The 27,043-nt window shown below is 39.3% G+C and overlaps 1 protein-coding gene across 1 annotated transcript in view; it reads left to right on the top strand.

Annotated features, from left to right (window-relative positions):
• LOC126471227 (constitutive coactivator of PPAR-gamma-like protein 1 homolog) overlaps positions 1 to 27,043 on the top strand; it is a 211,639-nt gene that overhangs the window by 96,085 nt on the left and 88,511 nt on the right. The window contains exons 9-10 of the mRNA XM_050099350.1: positions 7,467 to 7,623; positions 21,974 to 22,083. Of these exons, the coding sequence (XP_049955307.1) occupies positions 7,467 to 7,623; positions 21,974 to 22,083 (267 nt within the window). The remainder of the gene's footprint in view (positions 1 to 7,466; positions 7,624 to 21,973; positions 22,084 to 27,043) is intronic.

Here is a 27,043-nt window from a genome sequence, read left to right as displayed (position 1 = left end):
AGAAATACAGTAGAAGCAAAATGGGTAGCTCTGAGGGATGAAGTAGTGAAGGCAGCAGACGATCAAGTAGGTAAAAAGACGAGGGCTAATAGAAATCCTTGGGTAACAGAAGAAATATTGAATTTAATTGATGAAAGGAGAAAATATAAAAATGCAGTAAATGAAGCAGGCAAAAAGGAATACAAACGTCTCAAAAATGAGATCGACAGGAAGTGCAAAATGGCTAAGCAGGGATGGCTAGAGGACAAATGTAAGGATGTAGAGGCTTGTCTCACTAGGGGTAAGATAGATACTGCCTACAGGAAAATTAAAGAGACCTTTGGAGAGAAGAGAACCACTTGTATGAATATCAAGAGCTCTGAGGGCAACCCAGTTCTAAGCAAAGAAGGGAAGGCAGAAAGGTGGAAGGAGTATATAGAGGTTTTATACAAGGGCGATGTACTTGAGGACAATATTATGGAAATGGAAGAGGATGTAGATGAAGACGAAATGGGAGATAAGATACTGCGTGAAGAGTTTGACAGAGCACTGAAAGACCTGAGTCGAAATAAGGCCCCTTAAGTAGACAACATTCCATTGGAACTACTGATGGCCTCGGGAGAGCCAGTCATGACAAAACTCTACCATCTGGTGAGCACGATGTATGAGACAGGCGAAATACCCTCAGACTTCAAGAAGAATATAATAATTCCAATCCCAAAGAAAGCAGGTGTTGACAGATATGAAAATTACCGAACTATCAGTTTAATAAGTCACAGCTGCAAAATACTAACGCGAGTTCTTTACAGACGAATGGAAAAACTGGTAGAAGCCGACCTCGGGGAAGATCAGTTTGGATTCCGTAGAAATGTTGGAACACGTGAGGCAATACTGACCTTACGACTTATCTTAGAAGAAAGATTAAGAAAAGGCAAACCTACGTTTCTAGCATTTGTAGACTTAGAGAAAGCTTTTGACAATGTTAACTGGAATACTCTCTTTCAAATTCTGAAGGTGGCAGGGGTAAAATACAGGGAGCGAAAGGCTATTTACAATTTGTACAGAAACCAGATGGCAGTTATAAGAGTCGAGGGGCATGAAAGGGAAGCAGTGGTTGGGAAAGGAGTGAGACAGGGTTGTAGCCTTTCCCCAATGTTATTCAATCTGTATATTGAGCAAGCAGTAAAGGAAACAAAAGAAAAATTCGTAGTAGGTATTAAAATTCATGGAGAAGAAGTAAAAACTTTGAGGTTCGCCGATGACGTTGTAATTCTGTCAGAGACAGCAAAGGACTTGGAAGAGCAGTTGAACGGAATGGACAGTGTCTTGAAAGGAGGATATAAGATGAACATCAACAAAAGCAAAACGAGGATAATGGAATGTAGTCTAATTAAGTCGGGTAATGCTGAGGGAATTAGATTAGGAAATGAGACACTTAAAGTAGTAAAGGAGTTTTGCTATTTAGGGAGTAAAATAACTGATGATGGTCGAAGTAGAGAGGATATAAAATGTAGACTGGCAATGGCAAGGAAAGCGTTTCTCAAGAAGAGAAATTTGTTAACATCGAGTATAGATTTAAGTGTCAGAAAGTCGTTTCTGAAAGTATTTGTATGGAGTGTAGCCATGTATGGAAGTGAAACATGGACGATAACTAGTTTGGAGAAGAAGAGAATAGAAGCTTTCGAAATGTGGTGCTACAGAAGAATGCTGAAGATAAGGTGGGTAGATCACGTAACTAATGAGGAGGTATTGAATAGAATTGGGGAGAAGAGAAGTTTGTGGCACAACTTGACTAGAAGAAGGGATCGGTTGGTAGGACATGTTTTGAGGCATCAAGGGATCACAAATTTAGCATTGGAGGGCACCGTGGAGGGTAAAAATCGTAGAGGGAGGATTCAGAAGGATGTAGGTTGCAGTAGGTACTGGGAGATGCAGAAGCTTGCACAGGATAGAGTAGCATGGAGAGCTGCATCAAACCAGTCTCAGGACTGAAGACCACAACAACAACAGACCAAAGAATCTGCAATGCAGGAATGTCTGCAACTTCCGGGCACATGTTGGCTTGCCCGCCACTTCTTTGTCGGGATTGGAGGGAGATGGACGTGTTTATGTGACCAGTACAGTATAATGCATTTAGCGTATCAATGTTCACAGTGAAAATGTTGTAGTTACTAAACAAAAAGTACGAATAAATATAATTTTTAACTGAAAGTATTTCGGATCCGGTAGTGTTTATTTCAAACAAGAAGAAAACCCAGGCCATGCTTGTTGGAGTAATTATTTTTGCAGACAAAACTTCGGAAACCCCTAGACAAATGAGATCTGCAGTGTGTAATCTTTCAGCAGCTACTAGTAACTAAGTCTTGCTGAAATTGTGCTGGAACTACTCATATTATTCTCAATTACAAACACGTGGTGCGAATGTGGTCCTACCACAATATACCGCGTAAGATTCCACAATCATTCAGTTATCAAGAAACGAGATAGGTAACAACCAGTCCCGACAAAGAAGTGGCGGGCAAGCCAACATGTGCCTGGAAGTTGCAGACATTCCTGCGTTGCAGATTCTTTGGTCTACTGACCTTAATAAACTCCAAAGATACATATAAATAAATACATATAAATATAAAACATTTAACATTTCAAACAAATCCATTATTTATCATAAAAGAAAATATTCATAATTAAATAAATTAAACACATTTTCTGGCAACATAATGAAGTTACCTTAACTCTTTACGGCGGGCATCGTACTTTTCGCATGAGATAAACTTTATCTACGACAGTTAATTACATTACAATATGAACAATGTTTTTAGTATGTACTGTAGTCTCGGCTTAGCACTCTTTCTGGTAACATCTTAGTGCAGCTTGTGATCTCATATTTTTCTAAACTTGTGTTAAATTGTGTGCATGCGTGCGCGTGCATGCATGTGCATGCGCTCAAATTTTAATAACGTTCATTGAAATGTCCCCCGAAGATAAAGCCGCAAGAATACGACCGTAAGAGAAAGAAAATGACCTTAGAAATGAAATGTGAAATTGTTGAAAAATGTGAACAAGGTGTGAGGGTTACTGACTTGATCCACAGATACAATCGGTTTATATCGACTATTTGCACTGTTCTCAAAAACAAAGACAAGATTAAGGAGAGAGATGCTTCCAAGGGGCTGACAGGAGTCATGTTCTGGATGATGTCGAAAGGTTGATCCTTATATGGATAAATGAAAAGCAATTGCAAGGCAACACTATTAACGAGAACATCATTTGTGAGAAGGTTAGAATGATTTTCACCAATCTCGTTGAGATGATACTCATATCGTAAGTGGCCAGAGAAGTGTTTAAGGGAAGCCGTGAGCAATTAGAGAAGTTTAAGAGGAGAACTGATATCCCCAGCATTGTGAAGCATGGCATAGCAACCAGCTCCAACACAAAGGCAGCAGAGAACTTAATCAACAATTTCAAGATGCTCGTAGATTCTGTGGTTCTCTGCCACAAAAGGTTTTGAATTGTGATGAGATGGGTATGTTCTTGAAAAAGATGCTGAAGCATACCTTTATAACAGCAGAGAAAAATGCATTACCCAATCACAAGCCAATGAAAGACCATCTTACACTGCTATTCTGTGCCAACATGAGCGGCGATTTGAAAATTAAACTGCTTTGCCTTTATCATTCAGAAACTCCATGAGCCTTCAAGAAGTATAAAGTCTAGAAGAGCAGTTTAAATGTGATGTGGAGGTCCAACAACAAGGCTTGGGTGACTTGTGATCTTTGCGATTGGGTCGGTGAAGTGTTTGGTCCTTCGGTGAAAAAATATTTGCTTGAGATGAATCTGCCACTCCATGTCTTCCTTGTTATGGACAACGCTCCTAACCATTCTCGAGGCCTACAAGTCCACCTCTTTGAAGAATTTAAATTCATAGAGATCCAGTTTCTGCCTCCGAACACACCCCGTTACTCCAGCCTATGGATCAGCAGATTATTTCTAACTTCATGAAGCTGTGCACTAAATCACTCTTTGAGCATTGCTTAGAGTTGACTTAAGCTACCAATCTCACTCTCAGAGTTTGGAAAATATCACTTTAACATCGTTGCCTGCATTGAGATGATCAAAAAGACATTGAAGGGGGCTACTAAGAGAACACTCACTTCAGGTTGGAAGAAGCTTTGGCCGACTGCATTGTCAGTTGTGACTCTGAGGCGTTTGAGTGAGTGCCTGTGATGTCTATAATCAATGAGATTGTGTCTTCGGCCAAGAGCATGGGACTAGAAGTGGATAATAATGATATCAATGAGCTTTTGGAATATCTCAGCCAAGAAATGACCACTGAAGTGCTTATTGAGTTGCAGTGGGCTTCACAGCAGGAAGTTATCGAGAGGAGTTTGGAGGAGGAGGAGTAGGCAGTAGGCAGTAACAGCAAAGCAGCACTCTTCTGGCACAAATAAGAGAAGTGCTGAAAGCATGGGAAATGTGTATAAGAAGTTTAAAACTTAACAGGAATTTCTTTGAAGAGAAGGGAGAAGACTAAGGAAAATCAAATGACTCTAGCGTGAACTACAAATTTGTGCTACTTTTTGGGAATTCCTTGCATCCTTCCATGAATGATGATTTAATAAAAGAATAAAAGAATATTTGTGGCCACTTGAGGCAGAACAGTTTCATAATGTGCTGTTGTCAAACATGACAATCATGGTCGCATATTGGATATGGTAGACAACATTCAGAATCAGCTAGGAGATACTTGTAAAAGTTTGCTGCATAGCCTGTAGTGGTCAGAGGAAGTGTAGAAATCAACAGGCATGGGCTAGCTAGCCATTTTTATCAGATTTGTAAACAGTGAACTTGACGTCAGAAGAGAGCACCTGGACTCACTAACAGTGAAGAACACAATACGTGGATGTGATGTTCGTAGCAGTGTTGAAGAAAGCATAGAAATTGTAAGTTTATCATGAAATTTATTATGGTTTCTGTGTCTACTGAAAGAACACCAGCCATGTTGGGAAATACATCAGGATTCCTAGTGCAATGGAATGAGAAAATGAAAAAAAATTTCAAGTAACCAATGAAATCAGAGACACTCACTGCATGAATCACCAGGAGAACTGATGTGCAAATCATGTCACATTGCAAAGAGTAATAAGTAATGGTGTCTGTACAGCCAATCATGTACAGAAGCATTGACTTAAACACCCCCAGTTTAAGAACTTTTTGAAGATATCAACAATCAGTACAGAAGTTTGCCTTATTACAGTGATGTGGCTTAGTTGTCTTTTGATTGAAATAAATATGTTTATGGAAATTAGTAATGTTTTTGTGTATTCTTGAAGTGACAAAGCCATCATGGAAAACTGATACTTGTATTCCTTGCCAGTACAACCAGCCATTTGTTAGCTTCGGGGTAAGAATCTCTTGATAACACATTTCATTGACCGTACACATGCATTCAGCATAAAATTATTACTTTTGGAGAATCATTTGAACAAAGGAAATACAGTACACCTTACAAAATTATCTATGTGGAAGCAGTCTGGTATTAACAGAGACTTAGAACGCTATGCACCTACTGTATATAAATTTAAGGAAAAATTCCATTTTCATTTTAAGAATGTGACAATGACAGAGGGTGTTTTTTTTTCTCCTTGCCACATTCAGTGAATATTAATGACATTTGTGCTGATATGCAGTGTGAAGTAATTGATCTGCATTGCAATGGGGAATATAAAAACAAATTTAGTAACAAGAAAAAATGTCTTGGATCTCTACAAGCATTTCCCATGGGATTCATTTTCTTGTTTGCATAGGATGGGTGCAGGTGCAATAATAATGTTCCATGTACATATGTGACCAACTGTTTACAACAGTAAAGAAAAATAAAACACATTTGAGAAAATCATTATCAAACTAACATGAACTGAGTACTATGTCTGTAATACACCTGAATGCCTGTACCAAATATAGGAACTCTCGTAAAAGGTAAAAAGAGCAAGGTGATTGAGAGTTTATTAAAAATATTGTATTTTCTGAGGAAATAAAATGAGAAATATGTACCCACTTAATAATAAAATTATACGGCAGTTGTATGTTTTGTTTGTTTCTTTTGTTGCAATTAAATCTTATTTACAGAGAGACTTACATGTTTCTGTTTGAAAAATTTATTAACCTGAAAAACATGCAAGTCTGCTCTTATGCCTGCACTGTCTGTCTGCTTACAGAGCAAGTTGGTTGTGAAGCCCTGTGCTACAGGTGGCTTCATGTTACATTATTAGTGTGTGAAAGGCATCATTTTGTTACCTTGTAAATAGCACCAATTATCTAATGTGGAAATGTAGGGACATTACACACACACACACACACACACACACACACACACACACACACACGCACACACACACACACACACACACGTAAAAATGATCATCCCATTTTCCAAACCGTTGCAATATTAGTTGAAATACCAAATTTGTGTTTGAGATAAGTGTGCTCCAAGTACTGAGCCAATCTTCCTGATTTAATGATTCCGATGTTTCTCTTAGTGACTTGAGGTGAATGCCAGAAATGTTCCATAAACAAGGACTCAGCAAATGACTTCCCCCAAACCCTGTTCCATAGGAGTTATTTGAAAAATATGGTTATTTATAATGTCACGTACATGTTTCATTTGGGACTTTATATTACTTCCATGTTTCCATTTTTTTGCTCAAATCACCAACTGCTGTATAAATATTAACTAATGTTAGATACAAACATAACAAATAGTATTAATTTCAGTATGAGAATGCAATTTCCTGTGAACACCTGTTTTGTGGTTTTAAAATTGTCTGTGAATAGTGCCTTATGAACACAAATGTCATGATGTTTGGGGACAGATAGATGATAATAGTCAGAATGACCTCATGCCACAGATTTTGGACACACGATTTCCATATTCAAATAGAGAATGAGAGATTACTGTGCATAGAGTCAGCAACAGTAGCAGGCAGAAAAGTTAGTGCTGATAACTGTATAAAATATATTCTTGTGAATGTGCCTTTAGTAAGCTTTTAGTTTGGTTAATATCTACTAGTATTAATCAATAGTTTTGTAAGTTCAGTCCTTAATTGCACCACCTTGTGTTTAGGGTAATGTGTTGTCAAGATTAGACTACAGAAATTTTTGGGATGATTGGAAGTGAAGGACATTTTCAGATGGGTAACTGACTAGGATTAAAGCAAACAATTTTATATCATTCAAATATCAGACTTTGCCATCATTTTATAAACTACTGGGTGGAAATACTACCATCAAAAGCAGTTGTTTGTTTCAGTCAGTACTATATCTTTGTGATTATTAAGTTACACTTCAAAGAAAATGCCAGACAGTGAACAATCAGTACATTTGTTATAAATATTCAACAGTAGTTCTGTTTGTTCTTGTATTTAGTTAAGCATTGTCTTCTGTGCTTGAATTTGGATTAGTGAGTGGAGAATTTCAACTCTTTTTTCCAGCGTGACAGTTTGCAGGCATACAATGAAGCTACAGCAAGTTCTGCAGGGACACCACAGATTGTAATTGAACCACCTGGCATAGTGCCTGATGATAAAATGAAACCGAATGGTTCAGCTGTCATTGATGGCTCTGAAGAAGAGACAGGCACTAAATCTGGTATGTTCTATTATATCTATACATTGTTTCCATTTTGTGACAAATTCATTGACAGCTGCTATTACCTCATTTGTGACTTCCAGGATTCTGAGCTGCTTTATTTTGTTGCAATTTTGGTATTGTGTATAATTTTTTTGTTTGCTGAAATTAACTTATTCTGTTGGTAACCAACAGCCTTATTTCCTGTTAATGAGAAAAGATGGTATGAGAATTTGCTCACATTGTATTCGTAGGGAATGTCTATCAACCATTAACAATGTAGGAAGAGAGAGATTGCTACTTACCGTAAAGAGGACAAGTCAAGCTACAGACAGGCACGATTAAAAGACACTCACATGTCACTTTTGGCCACAGCCTTCATCAGTAAAGAGAGACGTGCACACAGCACACATGCACACACAAGCAAGCACACCTCACACGCCTGACCACCAGCTTCAACATCGCAGCCCGGAGTGCCAACATTATTTGGAGTTTTGGTAGTTTGCCTGGATAAGTTTCAAACGTGAGAAGTGGACCTACTGCAGAACTTCACAAAACTATAATGTAGTACAGCCTATGATTGATTTTTCAATATGCACACAACATCTGCAAAATTATTGGCACATTATGCTACTTTCTGAAGTATCTTTCGTAACAGAAAAGCTATGATGGGTTTTTGATACACAAGTATGAGTTACCAGTGTGTATGCATTGTGTACTAGACGCAAGATGAAACGGATAGTGCTGCAGCCACTTGTCACCAGATGTGCATTGAGCCCTGAGTGAAACTTCCCAATCCTATTGTTCAGAAAATAGTATGTTAACCAGCTCAATATCCGGATGGTTAAAACTGTGTGCTGGACTGCAACTCGAACCTGAGACATCTGCCCCCTGTGAAAGGCATGTCATCATTGATAAGAGTTCATCATTATCATCCTATTGCTGAAACAAAAACCTACTGCTGTGAAGATTGACTTTAATGTTTTGGTAGTCTAGTTGGAAGGTGTACCCAATGTGTTTCACTGTTTGTTTCACCCCTGCCTGAAGTACTTCTCTTTATGTTTTTCAGTAGTTTGCCTAGTTTCATCATTAAAAATTCCTTTTCCCCTAATAATCAACCCTTATTAAAACTGTTTTAACATGGAGTAGAGGTAACAGTTTTATCTGTCAATTCCATATTTCCCAAAACATTTGCACAACAAATCTCAACAAAAACAAAGCATTTTGGAGAGATCTTCAGTTCTGCACAGCAGTTAAACAGCATATTTTTGTAAGACATAAATGTAAATATGAAAACTATGAATTATTTAGGAATAAAGGAAACAGCTCACCGAAAGGCGTAAGTGCTGTGTCATCGATAGATTCACAAACAAAAGGCACAGAGCTTTGTTGCTAGCTTTCGGAATCAACTTCCTTTTTCAAGCTGGTAGGAAAAACATGCACACACTCAATCAGATGCACGTGCCAGGCTCTGTCAATTGTGATCAGTTGACAGTCAGCTCTTTCCTGGCCCAAGGTGAGGTACTGGGGTGAGGTGGGGTGGTAGGGTGGGTTTGGGTGACAGGTGGAGAGAGGCAGAAGGTGGGGTGGGAGTGGGAGTGGACTAGTTAGGGGTGCAGGTAGAGTGGGCAGGTAGCAGACAGCTGGGCACATGATTTCGCTGACTAGGGTGTGAGATAGCAGCACACAACTAGCGGACATGAATTGGGCAGGGGTACTAGAACAGGTGTGTGTGTGTGTGTGTGTGTGTGTGTGTGTGTGTGTGTGTGTGTGTGTGTGTGTGAGGATATGGCATGGGAGATCTGTTTGTGTATTAAGTCTGGAGGATATTGCCTAAAGGCCTTCAGCATACTGGGCGAGGGAATTCTCATCACCGCAGATGCATCTGCCACAGGTGGCCGGGCCATATGGGAGGGATTTTTGGTGTAGAAGGGTGGCAGCTGTCAAAGTGCAGGTACTGTTGGTGGGTTTGATGTGGGCCGAAGGGTGGATGGAACAGTGTGAGAGGAGGAGATCGACAGCTAGGAAGGTGGCACGATGGATGGAGGAGGGCCAGGTGAAGTGGATGGGAGAGAAGTTGTTAAGATTGTGGAGGAATGAGGATAAGGTGTCCTGGCTGGGCGTGTTTCCTCCAGGAGCCCTATGAAGAGTTTAGGATAGGAGGATGTCATGCAAGTGTCCGTGGTTGTGCCATGAGTTTGTTTGTATGCCTTCCCTTCAAAGGTGAAGTAGTTATGGGTTAGGATGTAGTTGGTTAAGTGTACGAGGAATGAAGTGATGGGTCTGGAATCTGCAGGGCATTGGGAGAGGTAGTGTTCAATCATGGTAAGACCATGGGCATGAGGGATGTTGGTGTGTAAGGGGGTTGCATCAACAGTGATGAGTAAGGACCCGGGAGGTAAGGGTGTGGGAATAGCGGACAGCCGCTGCAGGAGGTGGTTGGTATCTTTAATGTGGTAGGCTAGGGTTTGGACAGTTGATGAGCAAGGGCTGAGATTCTTTCAGTGGTGACACTGTAACCAGCCACAATTGGGCACCCAGGATTGTTAAGTTTGTGGATTTTGGGGAGCATGTAGAAGATGGGTTTGTGGGCTGTTGTGGGGGTGAGTAGGGAAATGGATTCAGGGAAGAGGTTCTGGGAAAGGCCTAAGGATTTCAGCTAGGATTGATGGTCATGTTTGACTTCTGGGTTGGGGTCACTTTGGCAGAGCTTGTTGGTGGAGGTGTGGGACAACTGGCAGAGGCCCTCTGCCAGGTAGTCACTTCTGCTCATCACAAAGTTGGTGGAACCTTTGTCTGCTGGGAGGAGGATCAGATTAGGATCCATTTTTAGGTGATTAGGGAGGAGACTTTGGAAGGATGGTGAGGCCAGGTTGAAAGTTAGGAATTCCTGGAAGGCAACCAGGGGATGGTTAGGCAAGAGTGTGGGAGAGTCGCAGCTGGATTGTAGTATGAGTTTGGACAGGCAGGGTTCAATGTTTGAATTGGATTAGCTTTGATTGGTGTTTTGGTTTTGGATTTTGTGGAGTGTTGGTAGGGGTTCTGGAGGTTGTGGTGTGTTGAAAAGGTCAGCTAGGCAAGGTCTGGGTGTTATGAAGAGTTGACATGGAGGAGCACTGTAAGTAGGATTGGGGTAGGATAGTGGTGCCCCAAGGCAGGAGTAAGATTTCAGCAGGATGGATAACTTGTGGATGTTCTGATTGGAATGTTCTTGTAGGTGTCAGGATTTCAATTTGGGTGATGAGGTGTAGGTAGTGGGGATTGCATAGTAACTGTATTTTGTGGAGGGAATGGAGGTGGTTCAGGGATGCCTGTGCCATGGAGAGAGGTTTTTGTAGAACCAGGTTTGTGAGGGAGGGGGACTAGTGGAATCTGAAAAGACAAAGCTCATTGTGGAAGAAGGGGTTGAATCCCAGTATAGGGATATATATGGTTAGGCCATGGGAGGTGGGGGATCTCATGGCCTAGGCAGCATTTTAGAAACTCCTATATGGGACAAAGTTTTGGTTAGGGATAGGGAAACTTTTCTGAACTGATGCAGATAAATAGAGCAGGGGTCCATTGCATTGGGTGGGAGGGGAGGGGGATGGAAGGAAGTAGGTGTTGAAAATGGTTGGTAAAGGTTACAGGGGGAGTTGAGTAACAATGATGAGTGTAAGGAGAGTTTTGGGGAGAAGGGGTAGTATTGTGACTGAAGTATATCTGAGCGCACATCATATATTGTCAGGCGTGCAAAATAAATTCTTTTGCATGTGATCTGTCGTCCAGCATAAGAGAGGAACAGAAAACAAGGTTAGGAAGTTCGGGAGTGGTATGTGAAGGAGGTAAGGATTTTGTGTTGGTAGAAGTGTGTTACACTGTTACCAGGAGTCGCATGGCATGTGACCACATTTGTCGCAGCCATTACGGAGTGTGTCATAAAGACGGGAGGGAAGAAACATAAGAGAAACAAATGTATGGACAAGAGGGGGCAGCTAGATAAGTGACAGTAAGAAGGATCAACAACACCTAGGTTTGGATGGATGGGAGCCACTAGCAGTATAATAATGTACAGAAGGTTCTGGTTGAGAATTACGAATTATTTAGAATGATGCAGTGCTTCTGCCTTTCGGTGAATTGTCTCCTTTATTCCTAAATAATTCATAATTCTCAACCAGAACCTTCCATACATTATAAATATGAAAACTGTCTGTTATGGCACTTCATCTTCCAACACATCCAAATTAATATGCTACCTGCTTGGTTTGTTTCCATCAACCAGTCACAAAACAGGGCACGTGACATCAAGCAAACTTGTTTCTGGTGGTAGAACACACTGAGAATGTCTACATCAATATGTATTCAATATTATTTTTACAGTGTAGCCCAAGTAACTGAAAGAAGCAAAACAATGAGGCACAATATTGATTACTTGTTTAAAACACCAAAAGGAAAAGAGCACTAAAGAATTCCTCAAAACATGACATTTTTCCTCTGATGTGTTGTTCAAAAAGACAAGGAAATTGGGCTTTGGCAGGTAAAGCTCTTACAAGCTGACCCTACACTCAGACATCAAGTTTTAAACTGAAAATGATGGTTTTATGGTTGTATTCATACCTGAGCCTAGAGAACAAAAATAAAGATGCAGGTTCAACATTAAATAACAGTTGTTTACCAATATCAGTAAACTGCTGCTTCCAGACTTATAAAATTTTTACATGTGGCAGGGTAAATGCCACATTTTGTGATATCTTGTAAAATCTGAGGATTTCATGTTATGTTTGCAAATACTGCTGAATTCAAGTTATTTGTCATGCCAGCATTTGTGAGAAATATTCCTGTCCCAGATATTGGTACACCACACTCTTTCCATCAAACACGGGCGGCAAGTTACTCACGCAGTCCATCACTGGCCCATGAAATGCAGCAAATGATCATCCCTATCATATTGCTTCCAACATGGGGTACCAAGCTGATCGAAGGGCAAACCCTTTTGGATTGTCTGCTGAAACATTGTGATCATTCTGCAAATTGAGGCAACAAGACTTCTGAGAAATTATTGCTGTGTTGACTCTGTGTAAAACTTTTATTTGGTTATCTTAAGACATATGTTTTGTGAAAGCCTTGTGGTATGAAGGAAGCAAGAAGATACGTTTAAAGACAGTGGGACCTACAGCTTAATGTGGACTTTGAGCAATGATGCAAATTGTTATTTTTCACATATACATGTCATTACCAGGCTTGACAAAATCAAGTGAAAGACAAGGCTTTCATAATTGCACTCTGGACCATCAAATTTATAGTCTCTGTATGAGGATTCTATAAATGGAAGATTACATTCAGGTGGTGTCATTCCCAGTACTGCAAAAATAAATGCTTAAAATAATAATAATAATACTGTCAATACCCCAGGTGATAGCCAATCCACTATTTCATGTTTTGTTCACAAATACTGCTGAATTCACATTATTTCTCATGCTATCATTTGTGAGAACTATTCCTATCCCTAGATATTGGTACGCCACACACTTTCCATCAAACACCATAGAGTAACTTGTGGAGTACAAATCTGATATGTGTGTACTCGTGTCTTGATGGAAAGTGAGTAGTGGCCAAATATCTTACAATACTACACAGTGACAGCTCCTGAGTATACATTCTGGGTGTTCACAAATTTTTAGATTCAGATAGATTTGCAAGTGTGAAATTAATAGTATCTGCTGTATAACAGTTATGTATATCAACAAGTTTGTACAACCACAGTCTCTGCCAATAATAATAATAATAATAATAATAATAATAAGATTCATAACTTTCTGACAATAGAAAGAATTGTTTTTGTGAAATTTTGTTGCTTTGCACATAATAAAGTACAGTTTAGGACAGTAACAAAATAATGTGTAAACTTTCGCAACTCTCCATTTTGCATTTTTGTGTGAGTGTGTTTTCATCCTTTTCCATTTTTTTGGACAAACCTAAAAGATCCCTAATAGATCTATAAGTTCACGAATTTACTTCTGAGCTGAAAATCACTTAGTCTAATGCTGTGCCCACACGACAACTTGTGCCAACTAAATACTTCCCTTGTTAAATGTTTGCTTGTAGTCACACTTATTGTGTGCACTGATATGAAACTGCCTTGTAAATTAAAGCTGTCTGCCGAACCAAGACTTAAACTTGGGACCTTTGTCTTTTGCAGACAAGTGCTACCCAAGCCCGACTCAAGACACATCCTCAGAGCTTTACTTTTCTGTTATCACCCCAGTGTTAAAATAGATTCAACGTAATTCATGTTTACACTGCACATGAAAGCCGATTCCAGCACAGTAAACAACCCCTCCAAACACACACAGCTATTTGTGGAAATGGTTAAACTCTAGTAGTAATATCTACCAACATGGTCATTTGAGTAGAATACAAATGAGACACTGAGATGCATAAGGGCCTAAAGCACACACTGGTGATATCACATTAAGTGGGACACTCAGATGTTTAGGACGGGTGGTAGGGATAGAGCATCGAGTACATTATACTGAGTGCACTATCCGAAAATTACCTCGAGCAATTAAACAGAGAACCGACTCGTGGAGATAACATCTTGGACCTACTGATAACAAACAGACCCGAACTTTTCGACTCTGTATGTACAGAACAGGGAATCAGTGATCATAAGGCCGTTGCAGCATCCCTGAATATGGAAGTTAATAGGAATATAAAAAAAGGGAGGAAGGTGTATCTGTTTAGCAGATTTCAGACTACCTAACAGATCAAAACGAAAATTTCTGTTCCGACACTGACAATGTTGAGTGTTTATGGAAAAAGTTCAAGGCAATCGTAAAATGCGTTTTAGACAGGTACGTGCCGAGTAAAACTGTGAGGGACGGGAAAAACCCACCGTGGTACAACAACAAAGTTAGGAAACTACTGCGAAAGCAAAGAGAGCTCCACTCCAAGTTTAAACGCAGCCAAAACCTCTCAGATAAACAGAAGCTAAACGAAGTCAAAGTTAGCGTAAGGAGGGCTATGAGTGAAGCGTTCAGTGAATTCGAAAGTAAAATTCTATGTACCGACTTGACAGAAAATCCTAGGAAGTTCTGGTCTTACGTTAAATCAGTAAGTGGCTCGAAACAGCATATCCAGACACTCCTGGATGATGATCGCACTGAAACAGAGGATGACACGCGTAAAGCTGAAATACTAAACACCTTTTTCCAAAGCTGTTTCACAGAGGAAGACCGCACTGCAGTTCCTTCTCTAAATCCTCGCACAAACGAAAAAATTGCTGACATCGAAATAAGTGTCCAAGGAATAGAAAAGCAACTGGAATCACTCAATAGAGGAAAGTCCACTGGACCTGACGGGATACCAATTCGATTCTACACAGAGTACGCGAAAGAACTTGCCCCCCTTCTAACAGCCGTGTACCGCAAGTCTCTAGAGAAACGGAGGGTTCCAAATGATTGGAAAAGAGCACAGATAGTCCCAGTCTTCAAGAAGGGTCGTCGAGCAGATGCGCAAAACTATAGACGTATATCTCTGACGTCGATCTGTTGTAGAATTTTAGAACATGTTTTTTGCTCGAGTATCATGTCGTTTTTGGAAACCCAGAATCTACTATGTAGGAATCAACATGGATTCCGGAAACAGCGATCGTGTGAGACCCAACTCGCTTTATTTGTTCATGAGACCCAGAAAATATTAGATACAGGCTCCCAGGTAGATGCTATTTTTCTTGACTTCCGGAAGGCGTTCGATACAGTTCCGCACTGTCGCCTGATAAACAAAGTAAGAGCCTACGGAATATCAGACCAGCTGTGTGGCTGGATTGAAGAGTTTTTAGCAAACAGAACACAGCATGTTGTTATCAATGGAGAGACGTCTACAGACGTTAAAGTAACCTCTGGCGTGCCACAGGGGAGTGTTATGGGACCATTGTTTTTCACAATATATATAAATGACCTAGTAGATAGTGTCGGAAGTTCCATGCGGCTTTTCGCGGATGATGCTGTAGTATACAGAGAAGTTGCAGCATTAGAAAATTGTAGCGAAATGCAGGAAGATCTGCAGCGGATAGGCACTTGGTGCAGGGAGTGGCAACTGACCCTTAACATAGACAAATGTAATGTATTGCGAATACATAGAAAGAAGGATCCTTTATTGTATGATTATATGATAGCGGAACAAACACTGGTAGCAGTTACTTCTGTAAAATATCTGGGAGTATGCGTGCGGAACGATTTGAAGTGGAATGATCATATAAAATTAATTGTTGGTAAGGCGGGTACCAGGTTGAGATTCATTGGGAGAGTGCTTAGAAAATGTAGTCCATCAACAAAGGAGGTGGCTTACAAAACACTCGTTCGACCTATACTTGAGTATTGCTCATCAGTGTGGGATCTGTACCAGATCGGTCTGACAGAGGAGATAGAGAAGATCCAAAGAAGAGCGCCGCGTTTCGTCACAGGGTTATTTGGTAACCGTGATAGCGTTACGGAGATGTTTAATAAACTCAAGTGGCAGACTCTGCAAGAGAGGCGCTCTGCATCGCGGTGTAGCTTTCTCGCCAGGTTTCGAGAGGGTGCGTTTCTGGATGAGGTATCGAATATATTGCTTTCCCCTACTTATACCTCCCGAGGAGATCACGAATGTAAAATTCGAGAGATTAGAGCGTGCATGGAGGCTTTCAGACAGTCGTTCTTCCCGCGAACCATACGCGACTGGAACAGGAAAGGGAGGTAATGACAGTGGCACGTAAAGTGCCCTCCGCCACACACCGTTGGGTGGCTTGCGGAGTATAAATGTAGATGTAGATGTAGAAGTGAATATCAGTGAAACCAGTGATACAGCTTTTCGTGAATCTTCATATGAACAATGTGGACCTACAGCACAGATATACCTGACTCATCATAAGATCAACAGATTTCAGAAATGTGAATAAATGCTACAATCTCACAATTGATGGTGATTTACTTTAGACCCTTATGATTCTCACTGCCTGAAATGGATTAGTGTATGGTAAAATTCATAACTTAATATTCTATAACTCATTCAGAAACCCACAAAATAGGTTTACTGTTGGTAAAACTTTAACATATACGGACGTCCGATCTAATTTTACTATATAGTGAGTGAATTAGCGTATCTGAGGAGTGTGCTACCATCTAGCAGGATTTATGCCAAGCGAAGGGGAATAAGTCAGCTGCAGTGTGCTACCACCTGGTGGCACTGATGTAAACTTCTAGTTGAGTGGCAAGGGATAGCTCTCCATATCGTGAATGATGCACGTTGTTTATCATATCTGTTCGTATTTGGACCATAAGGCAATTACGTCATGCGAATTGCTCATGTGCAAAGGATCCTTAAAATGTGCACAGGTGAAGGTGTGCTCATGACTCTGATGCCAAGTTTCAAGGAGTCTAGAGAAGCAGTAGCACGGTAGATTTAAGTGCCGTATCTCTCAGACTGCAGAATCTCTGTTATGTTTAACACCATTCAAAGAAAAATAACAAAAAAACCACGAGGGGTCGAAAGTTAGGGCTTTCGCATGCTCTTGTGCTCTTACACAGCAGCCGCCACTGCTGCTAGAAGAGCTTAGGTGCTCTGATTAAAAAAATTGTGACTTCATTGGGCTAAGTGAAATACCACAGTGATTAAGACATAAGAATTTTACTCATGAAGATTGAAGTTCATATTTCTTTCTGATTATCAGGATGTATGTTTTACGTGATTCAGCTTCCAATGTTTGTTTCTGTTTAAAATGTTAAAGCAGTAGCTATTATATAATTACTGTAGCTAATGAATTTGAGAGTCAGAAGGACAATTTCTTTATTAAAGTTTTTAATGTAGTAAATATATTGAGGAACAAAGTGCAGATTTTTTTTTGAACATGTTGAATTAAAAGAAGAGCTGCCAGTGTAATTGGTCACATGCTCTTGGGAGATCAAGAGCATGCATCAAAGATAAAATAATGTGAATAGGTGGTGCAAACACTGCATGTAAGCAGTCCATCCTGCGATGAAAAGCTGCAAGCCACAGGTCATTTATAATCTGATTTAAACTAGTTGATTCCTGACATTTGAGGTCTTGAGTTGCGGCATTGTCATGTCAGCCATTAGAGTGCATCTGCAGCATGTCAGAAATGTGTCCCTTATTTTAATTTGGATCAGAGTTATGTTAATTGCTTTTTAAACATAGAATTCTCCCATTTGTAAACAGCTAAGACTTACCACACAGTATCTTAAAAAGACTATTGAATTCTCAGCAATGATTGCCAGATGCCTCACTCTGCGTTTCCTGTGTACAAGCTTCGTAAACTGCATTTTTATACAGTTCTGTCAATATTTAACAAGTATGAAGGTTAAATTATCTATCTCCTACAAAAATAACACAACCATTCTGAACTCATTTATGGTATCACTCTCATTAGCATCTCTAAGCATGTCAAAAATAATTTCTTAATTTTAATTAGTGCCAATGTTAGGTTGGTAATTGGAATAGGAGAAGTTTTTACACCTGAAAAAGTTTTCTTCTTGCAACTGCATGTCTTGGAAACTGTTGCACTCATTCAGATAGCACCTTGATGTGTTTAAAATGCAGTTTTAACTTTCCATAAGATGATGATGGCAGCTGGCTGAAACAGTATTACTTTTTCTCACAACAGGAAAGAGAAACTGATAGAAATGAATTCACAAACACTAGATTTAAAGGAAGTAAGAGGTTTATTAAAGTACGCTATACACTAGTTGTATAGAGGTAAAATTCCGCTTGATTCAGAGGGAGTATAACTATCAGTTTCACAGTTCATATTGACAGATATAATCAAATCTTCAATGCACTATTGTAATATACATTAATTATTCCATGCTTCCTGTATCACTCGTTTCACATGATTCACTACTTTTTCCAATCTTCTGGTGCCATTTTTTCAATTGCCTCCTTCAGACTGCATTTCACTTCAGTCAATGTGAGTTTTTTTGTTCTCTGTTGTACTATGTTGTTTGACCCAAGACCAAATGGATTCTATTGATTGCAATGGCGATGGTAGGTGGGCAGTCTGAGCACTTCATGTTTTTACCTTTTGCCATTTCACCAACAAGATTAACTGGTTTCTTTGGCTTGTGTTGTGACACAAGTTCTAATAATTCTGCTCTTCTCAAGTTAATGTCAAACCTTGTTTTACATTTATCCAGCAAGAAAACTTTTTTTTATGTGGGTGCTTTATGTTATATAACTGATTGATGGGGTGTTATCCATAGCAGTTAGAGTTTTTTGTTAACTTTTGAGGCACTGAGTCTTCAAACCATTTCACAAACATACCAGGTTAGTTCAAAAAGATCACAAAATCACCACCAGATATCAAATCTAGCACAACAAGGTTCCTGTGTGGTAATAGCTCAACTTTTATGCATACACACATCATGCATGAGTGCTCTGGGTAGAGATCTGTGGTGCAAACATCTCTCTGTTGTTGTTCCCATGTAGTAAGTCATTAAGATGGAAAAAATCAAGACTCTAGCAGTTATTAATTACTTCATAAAGTAAAGTATGAAAGCAAAGGAAATTCATGTCGATTTTCAGAATACACTGAAGGACTTAGTACCTTCATATTCAGCTGTTGCCAAGTGAACAAATGAGTTTAAATTTGGTCTGTTTACTGGTTGGCCAATACGTGCCAGTGCACCTCAGAAATTATAGAAAAATGGCGCAAAATGGTCACAGAGGATCACCGACTGAAAGTGCAAGAAACTGCTGAAGCTGTAGGGATGTCAAATGAAAGAGCATATCATATTTTACCATTGGAATGGAATATGAGAACATTATCTGTTAGATGTGCTAGATGGGTGCTACAATTCTTAACGTAGGATCAGAAATGCATCAGAGTAGAAATGTTCGAACAATATTTCACTTATTTGCAGAGAAACCAACAAGATTTTTTGCACAGGTAAAAATCTTTGTGGCAGTCAGGGGTCTTATTTGAACTGAATGAGAGCAGACAGTTAGGAATGAAACTTTTTAATTTCTGACAAGTGGTACAAAAGAAACTTGGGTCCACTACTATACAACAGAGACAAAACGACAGTCAGAGCAGTGGAAACATGTTGATTCTCTATCATAAAAGCAAAGGCAGCTGGGAAGGTCATGGCATCAGCTTTCTTGGACCCACCTACAGCAAAAGATATGCAAAAAGGGGTCTTGTTTGGCAAGACAATGCACACCCACACACAAGTGTCATTGGCATAGCAGAAATACATGCACTCATATACGAATTGTCCACAGCTCCATCAGGCTACCATCTCTCCCCCAAGCTCAAAACTTTCCTCTGTTTAGGGAGATTATCTTCAAATGAAGAACTGACACCAAAGTTGACGGGTATTTCGCTGGCCTCAGGGAACCATATTTTCAAGATGGGATCAAGGCATTTGAACATTGCCAGACTAAATCCATTAGTGTACAAAGAGACTACATTGAAAAATAAAATAAAAAACTTTTACTGACTGAAATCATTTCTTTCTATTCCACTCAGAGACCTTTTCAAACTATCTTCATATTGTGGTTCATCACTTTGTGGTAGTCAGTGGTCTTATTTGAAGTGAATGTGGGCAGACAATTAGGAATGAAACTTTTTAAATTTCTGGCAAGTTGTACAATTATTCTCTTCCCTCTGCCAGTCAGATCTGCCACACTACCACTGATGGTATCATCAGTTCAGCCTCCCCCTTTTTACTTTTTGACTATGTACCTCATTCAGCCATGCTTCATCAAACCAAACATCATCATCAAAATTTGTCCCTAGTAACGCGCTAAGAAAGTGACAATCTCAGGCTGTTATACCTTGGCATCCCATTAATAACTTGCAGCCAAAAATAGATTTATAGTGGAGTCCTAACTTTTCACAACTCATAACAAAGGCAATTTACTACCTTGAAACAGGTTTGCTGTTACAAGGGTGGTATGTAGCTTCTTAAGTGTTGGATGCTCCTTGAATAGTATGCATATATTCCATAATGAATCATATCTTCCTGAAAAAGTGTCAACTTTTGTGATCCTTCTTCTGAGGCATCTCTTCATCCCAGGTGTCACCAATTGATATGACTCACCTGATTCTTGTTTCATGAATTTCTCCTTGCCGAATCTTGTTACTGATCATTCACTGATTTGTAGAGCAATTGCAGCTTGCTCCACCACTTTATCCAAAGGAACGAGAAGCACTTCTGCATCCATCCATCCCTCCCTCCCTCATACACAATATTCCCTCAAGAAACACATGAATTCATGTGACTGACGGCTTATAATCATGCCATGACAGACACTTTGAAAGTGTCCTAGGAATGTGCTGCTCCTCTTTAGACAACCTTTGTCATACATAGTCAGGCATGTGAGGCTAACAGTCACCCGAATCTCTTACTACGGTGGCTCATTAAGGACTTGCTAGCACAGTGCTTTATGCAGCACAGTGCAGCAGAAGTGTCAGCATAGTGAGAGCCACCAGTGCCAGGCTGCCATTGGTGTATAGGTGTCAGGAGCAGTCCAGTCAAGTAAAAAATCAGACTACAGTGAAATAAAATGTTATATCTTTCTGGGATTTAGTAGTCAAGGAAGTGGTTGGCTAATGACTGACAAACAAATTAATCAACCTAGACAACTATGTTTTCGATACAGGTAATTCATAAAATCTGTTTAATTGCTTGATTTTTTTAAAGAGGTGTTTTTATTCTGATCATTTATTAATATTGTGATGCCTGCCACCAGATTAGGTGAAAGCTTCCCTGACTGATGATTATTGCAGATCATGTAGGTCTATGTGGGAGTGGTGCACTGTTTATTTGTGCATATCACTTGTGCCGCAAAGTCATTTCATTTCATCTTTTATGCATGTTCTCTCAAGATGCTCCAGTTCATCTGTGAAGTGTGAGCTGTAAATTGTGGCTGATTTTCGAAGCACGTCTCTTGATCAGTGTCACAAGGTACAAATAAGCACAAATTGTACTAAATTTTTGAATCACTTTATGACTGTATAGGTGCCAGTAGTAAAGACAGTCCAGCTACACTTGGAAAGCTTGCAGGGCAGATAAGTGATGCTTCATTAACTCTGCAGCTATGCAAAAATTCTTGGATATAAAAATATTTAATAGTTAGTTACATAGCTTTTGATTTTGACAATAATAACTTCATTATTATAGAGGTCAGTGTGAAAATGATTTTATGTTTTTGTGAATCATGATTGGATACTCATTCACCATTTATCCATAATTTTCCATTGGTGACGAATTAACATGCACATCGCTTAAATACATAGTATCATTTACTGTTTGGTAAAATTAGTTATCTTTCCTTTCTTCATTTGTGTTGTAGGCTTCACAATGTCATTTATACATATATTTTAAATTCACAGGTACCAATTCAGTTAGTACTGTCAATGGAGGACACTCGGGAACTCTGATTATTAGTGTGTCAAGCTCCAGTAGTAGCTCAAGTGCCACATCTCCTAGTCGTACTCCTGAGGTATGTATTGATTTCAGCCCTCATATTCTCATGTATAATGGCATATTATAACCGGTGGACTCACTAATAATTACTGGTTTTTCCCAGTCTGTGAAGTGTAAAAGTTGAAGACAATCTGGAATCATAATAGTAAATCTATGCTGTCTAGTGAAATATTGTATTGAAGTTACATTGATGGAGAACAGCAGTGCCAAAATGGTAATCTGTTTTTGAAAACATAAATTTCAAAAATATAGTATCGTGTGCTTATCTAGTATGTAAGCAATTAATTACACTTTGTGTACAGTGTGTGTGTGTGTGTGTGTGTGTGTGTGTGTGTGTCAGTCAGTCAGTCAAACCAGTTTGAGTACCCAGAAAAAATAACTTAACAATAAAACTTGTCATTTGTCACGAGCACAGGTATTTTCACAGACCAACAAAAGTTTCTCAACTGTCTTGCCATTTCAGTTTTACAGTGTGTCTGTTGCATTTCATAAAGCATATACACTCCTCTTGTTTTCTGGTAAAGTGCTGCTATCTCACAGTCCATCTCCTTGTGTAGTGTCCGTGGTAGCAGCCATTTAAATAACCACAGTGGTGGCTCCATTTTCAGTGAACTGCCCCTGTGTTTACATGGGCGACAAGTTACTCACGCAGTCCATCACTGGCTCATGAAATGCAGCAAATTGTCATCCCTGTCTCATTGCTCCCAACATGGGGTACTGACCTGATCGAAGGGCAAAACCCTTTTGGATTGTCTTCTGAAGCATTGCGATCATTCTGCAAATTGATGCAACAAAACTTCTGAGAAAATATTATTGTGTTGTCACTGTGCAAAACTTTCATTTATGTGTTTTAAAAGATATATTTTGTGAAAGCCTTGCGGTGGGAAGGAAGAAAGAAGATATGTTGAAAGACAGTAGGACCTATAGCTTAATGTGGACTTTGAGAATGATGCAAATTGTTATTTTTTGCATATACATGTCATTACCAGGCTTGACAAAAATAAGTGAATGACAGGGCTTTCAGAATTGAACTCTGGGCCATCAAATTTGTAGTGCCTGTATAATGATTCTATAAATAGAAATTAAATTCAGGAAGTGCTGCTCCCAGTACAGCAATTATAAATGCTTATAATAATAATAATAATAATACTGTCAATACCTCAGGTGGTAACCAGTCCACTGGTGCCCATCATAGCACTGCAACCTGACATCGAATTCTGGGAAGTTCAACTTACCACAAAAACAGAGGGAGTCTGAGAGCGTTGCCAAACTTTCCACCAAAGGGAAGATATTCAAAGGAACACTGGATGTCAACTTGCTAATCGGAGCAGGTAAATCATAAGGATTAAAAAAGATGCTGAATAAAGATTGAAATTGGGAATCTAAGAATCTTGAATAATAGGGAAGATTATAGGCTTCGGCGATTCGAGACTGTTCAAGAGCAAAACAGGCAGGGAAATATGCAGAGGAGCTCCGTTCCTGGGAACAGCTTTTGCAGTCAACAAAATTATCTTCCACTCAGTAACAGACCGATGATGATGAGGCTCAAATGTGCTTGTAAATCATACACGATTACAATGTACAAGCACCAGTAAACCAAGATAACAGTTGAGACAAAGGAGTCTATAAGTTCTAGGACAAACTACAGAAATCAATGAGAAAAATTTGTAAAGGACATGTTGAAATTTTTATTGATGATTTAAACTCATGATTAGACAGGGGAAAGAAATTCCAAGGAATGATAGGACAGTAGCCTAGAGACAAACTCATTAACAAAAAAGGCCGGAGACTGGTCAAGCAATGTTACTGTCACTTTATGGGGGCAATGTCGACTCACTTAAAGGGGGGGGGGGGGGGGGGAATCAAGAAAACCAAAATGTGGAGATGATCAGTGGTCAAAACTTTAGGAGAATACCAAATCAGCCACGTAGCAATTAGACCCAAGAACCACAGAGAAATCATAAATGTGCAAGTCAGAAGAAGGGCAAACATAGACTCAGATCATTATCTTACTAGAATCAGACTTGGGTTAACACCAAATAGAATGAATAAGAAGACCACAGTGATATCAAAGTTTGATTTGACAGAATTAAAATCAAGTATCGCAAAGGAATGGAAGGTAGAGGCAGCCACAACCTGGAAAAAATACGAAGATAAGGTAACCAGTAAAATGAATGAGGAAATTCTTCTAGTCAAAAAGAAGACACATTCATGTGGAATGACACACAATAAAACAGTTGAGAGTAGGAAAACAGCATACGGCTATTGGAATAATGATGAAACAGAAGTTCATCTGGCAGCATACATAGAGACAAGAAATCACACAACATGAGACATCGACAGAGTCAAAAGATCAATTAAAGGGAATAGAAGAGAATTTCCAAAACCATAACAGGAGAGCTTCTACGAGACACTTAACATTAGAATTGTAGGAGACTAACCACAAAATCTCTGTTACAGAAAAAAAAGATGGACAACTGGCACTGAACAACAAAGAGAACTCAGTCAGCTATTGATTGTCCTGAAATGGCAAAAAGATTTCCAAGGAGCCAAAAGGTCAAGAAAAATACTAAGTCAGAAGCACCAGATGAATTGGAGGTTGAGAGAGAAATCGTGAAACTGAAAAATAATAGAACAGCAGGAGAAGATGACATTGTAGCTGAAGTGTTAAAGGAAGATGGGCCAAATACCATACAAATGTCATACATGATGTACGGGAGTCCGGCGTAATACAAGAAGAATGGAAGTGCGCAGTTATATACCCTGTGCATAAGAAATGGGATAGGACGGATGTTAACAGTTACAGAGGGATATCTTTACTCCCTGTCACATTCACAATTCTGTCACAGTGCTTGCTAGATAATAACAGCTGGGAAACAAGTTAGGGGAATGGAATGCTGGTTTCAGACCAAGAAGCTCCTGTACAGAACAGATAATTTAAAAACAGTCCTGAGATGCCAAACAAGAAGAGGGAGACCCTATATACCTTTATAAATTTCGAGAAGGTATATTACGATCGATTGACCATCACAGAACTGGAAGGGAGAAACCTCTATGAGAAAACAGTTAACTAACGAATGCAAAGTAATGAACATGAAAGCCAAAATTAGTAGTGGGAGAATTATCAGAATTATCAGAGTACTTAGAGGTTAGAACAGGTGTGAGGCAGGGTGATGGCATTTCACTACTATTGTTCAACATAATATTAGACAAAGTTGTCAGGGTAAGGGAAAAGCATTTGAAGATACAGGGGATTTATAAACCACTCAATCGTAGACATAGAGGGAGGCGGCAGATATGCAATATAGAAGTATGGGAGGGAGACACAGCAGGTGGACGTGATTTGAATCCATCAGACGGACATCCCCCACCCATCACCCTTTCGCAGCAGAGTCCCCTTTCTCTGTTCTGTCACCCCCTGCCACTCCACTCCCCCATGTTATCGTCATCATGCTCTGCATAAACTCACAGGCAACGGTGCTGATGTGTACTCTTTAACTCGAAAAGGGATTCATCTGAATGGTAGCAAAGCTTTCATTCTTTTACCATTTAAAAATTAATTAACACTTCATTAATATCTTGAATACTACATGCACCTGAAAGAGGACAACTTATGAAGTACCAGCACTTTACCTAACAGCATAGTATTTGGACTACAGCCATCATTGAGTGACCAAACAGTAACTAAGACTTATCAGATACAATTATAATTTTTAGTGTCACTACTGCTTCTCATTATCTGAAGTAATAAGAGTGTGATATTGTTTATCTCAAGTACTGTTCCACAATAAACTTCTCAATATCACTGTCATGGCAACCACCCCTCACATTTGGTTAGTACCACTACTTACACCATCATTTTTTTCTCACAAGCGGAGGCCACGACATTGGGATCACAGATTTACTTCAAACTTTGTACACCTTTAGCAGGCCATTAAAACAACATAATGTGCAAGTAGTAAGGTGCACTACTCTGGCAATTCTGAGAAAATCGCAAGAGAAGTTTTACGCGTCAGTTATTTGGCTTGTGTATCTGAGCTTAGGTGGTCAAGTGATTAGCATTTGAGCTTCACACGACAAATGTGTATGAGGTCACGATTCAACTCCCACTTAATTATTAAACTATTTGTTTTGTCACTGGTCATATTGTTTAATTTATATAACATTTGAGAGGTAATATAATTTCAAAAAACTGCATGTATTTACATCAAGTTTTAGTGAGTTTCATTTTCTTGGACTACTTAATATTTTTAAGTAAATTTAATTATTAGAACATAATAGAGGGAAACATTCCACGTGGGAAAAATATATCTAAAAACAAAGATGATGTAACTTACCAAACGAAAGCGTTGGTATGTTGATAGACACACACACACACACACACACACACACACACACACACAAAATTCAAGCTTTCGCAACCCACGGTTGCTTCATCAGGAAAGAGTGAAGGAGAGGGAAAGACGAAAGGATGTGGGTATGTGGGTTTTAAGGGAGAGGGTAAGGAGTAATTCCAATCCCGGGAGCGGAAAGACTTACCTTAGGGGGGAAAAAAGGACAGGTATACACTCGCATGCACACGCACACACATCCATCCGCACATATACAGACACAAGCAGATACTTTCGTTTGGTAAGTTACATCATATTTGTTTTTAGATATAATTATTAGAACAAACATATTTATAACTGTTGACAAGTAAACGAAGAAACAAATAGTTTTCCTGCAAATGTATGCCTGTTGTGATTTGCAAAATCCCATACACAAGCAATCTCGTAAAGTACCCTGAGCTACTTTGCACATCTATGTTTCAAGCTGCAGACACAGAGGCAGACTCCATTTGGCAGTTAACCTGCATAGCGGTGAGATGTTGCTAATGTAGCAAGAACGAATAGTGTAGGTGCAATTTTTTTTTATTTATTTATTTTTATTTTATTATTATTATTTTTTTTAAATATCACAGGATATACACTTGT

Source organism: Schistocerca serialis, chromosome 3 (genome assembly GCF_023864345.2).
Source record: "Schistocerca serialis cubense isolate TAMUIC-IGC-003099 chromosome 3, iqSchSeri2.2, whole genome shotgun sequence".
NCBI classification, from domain to species: domain Eukaryota; kingdom Metazoa; phylum Arthropoda; class Insecta; order Orthoptera; family Acrididae; genus Schistocerca; species Schistocerca serialis.
Note: the sequence above shows the minus strand (reverse complement) of the source record. Positions and strands in the feature narration are given on the sequence as shown.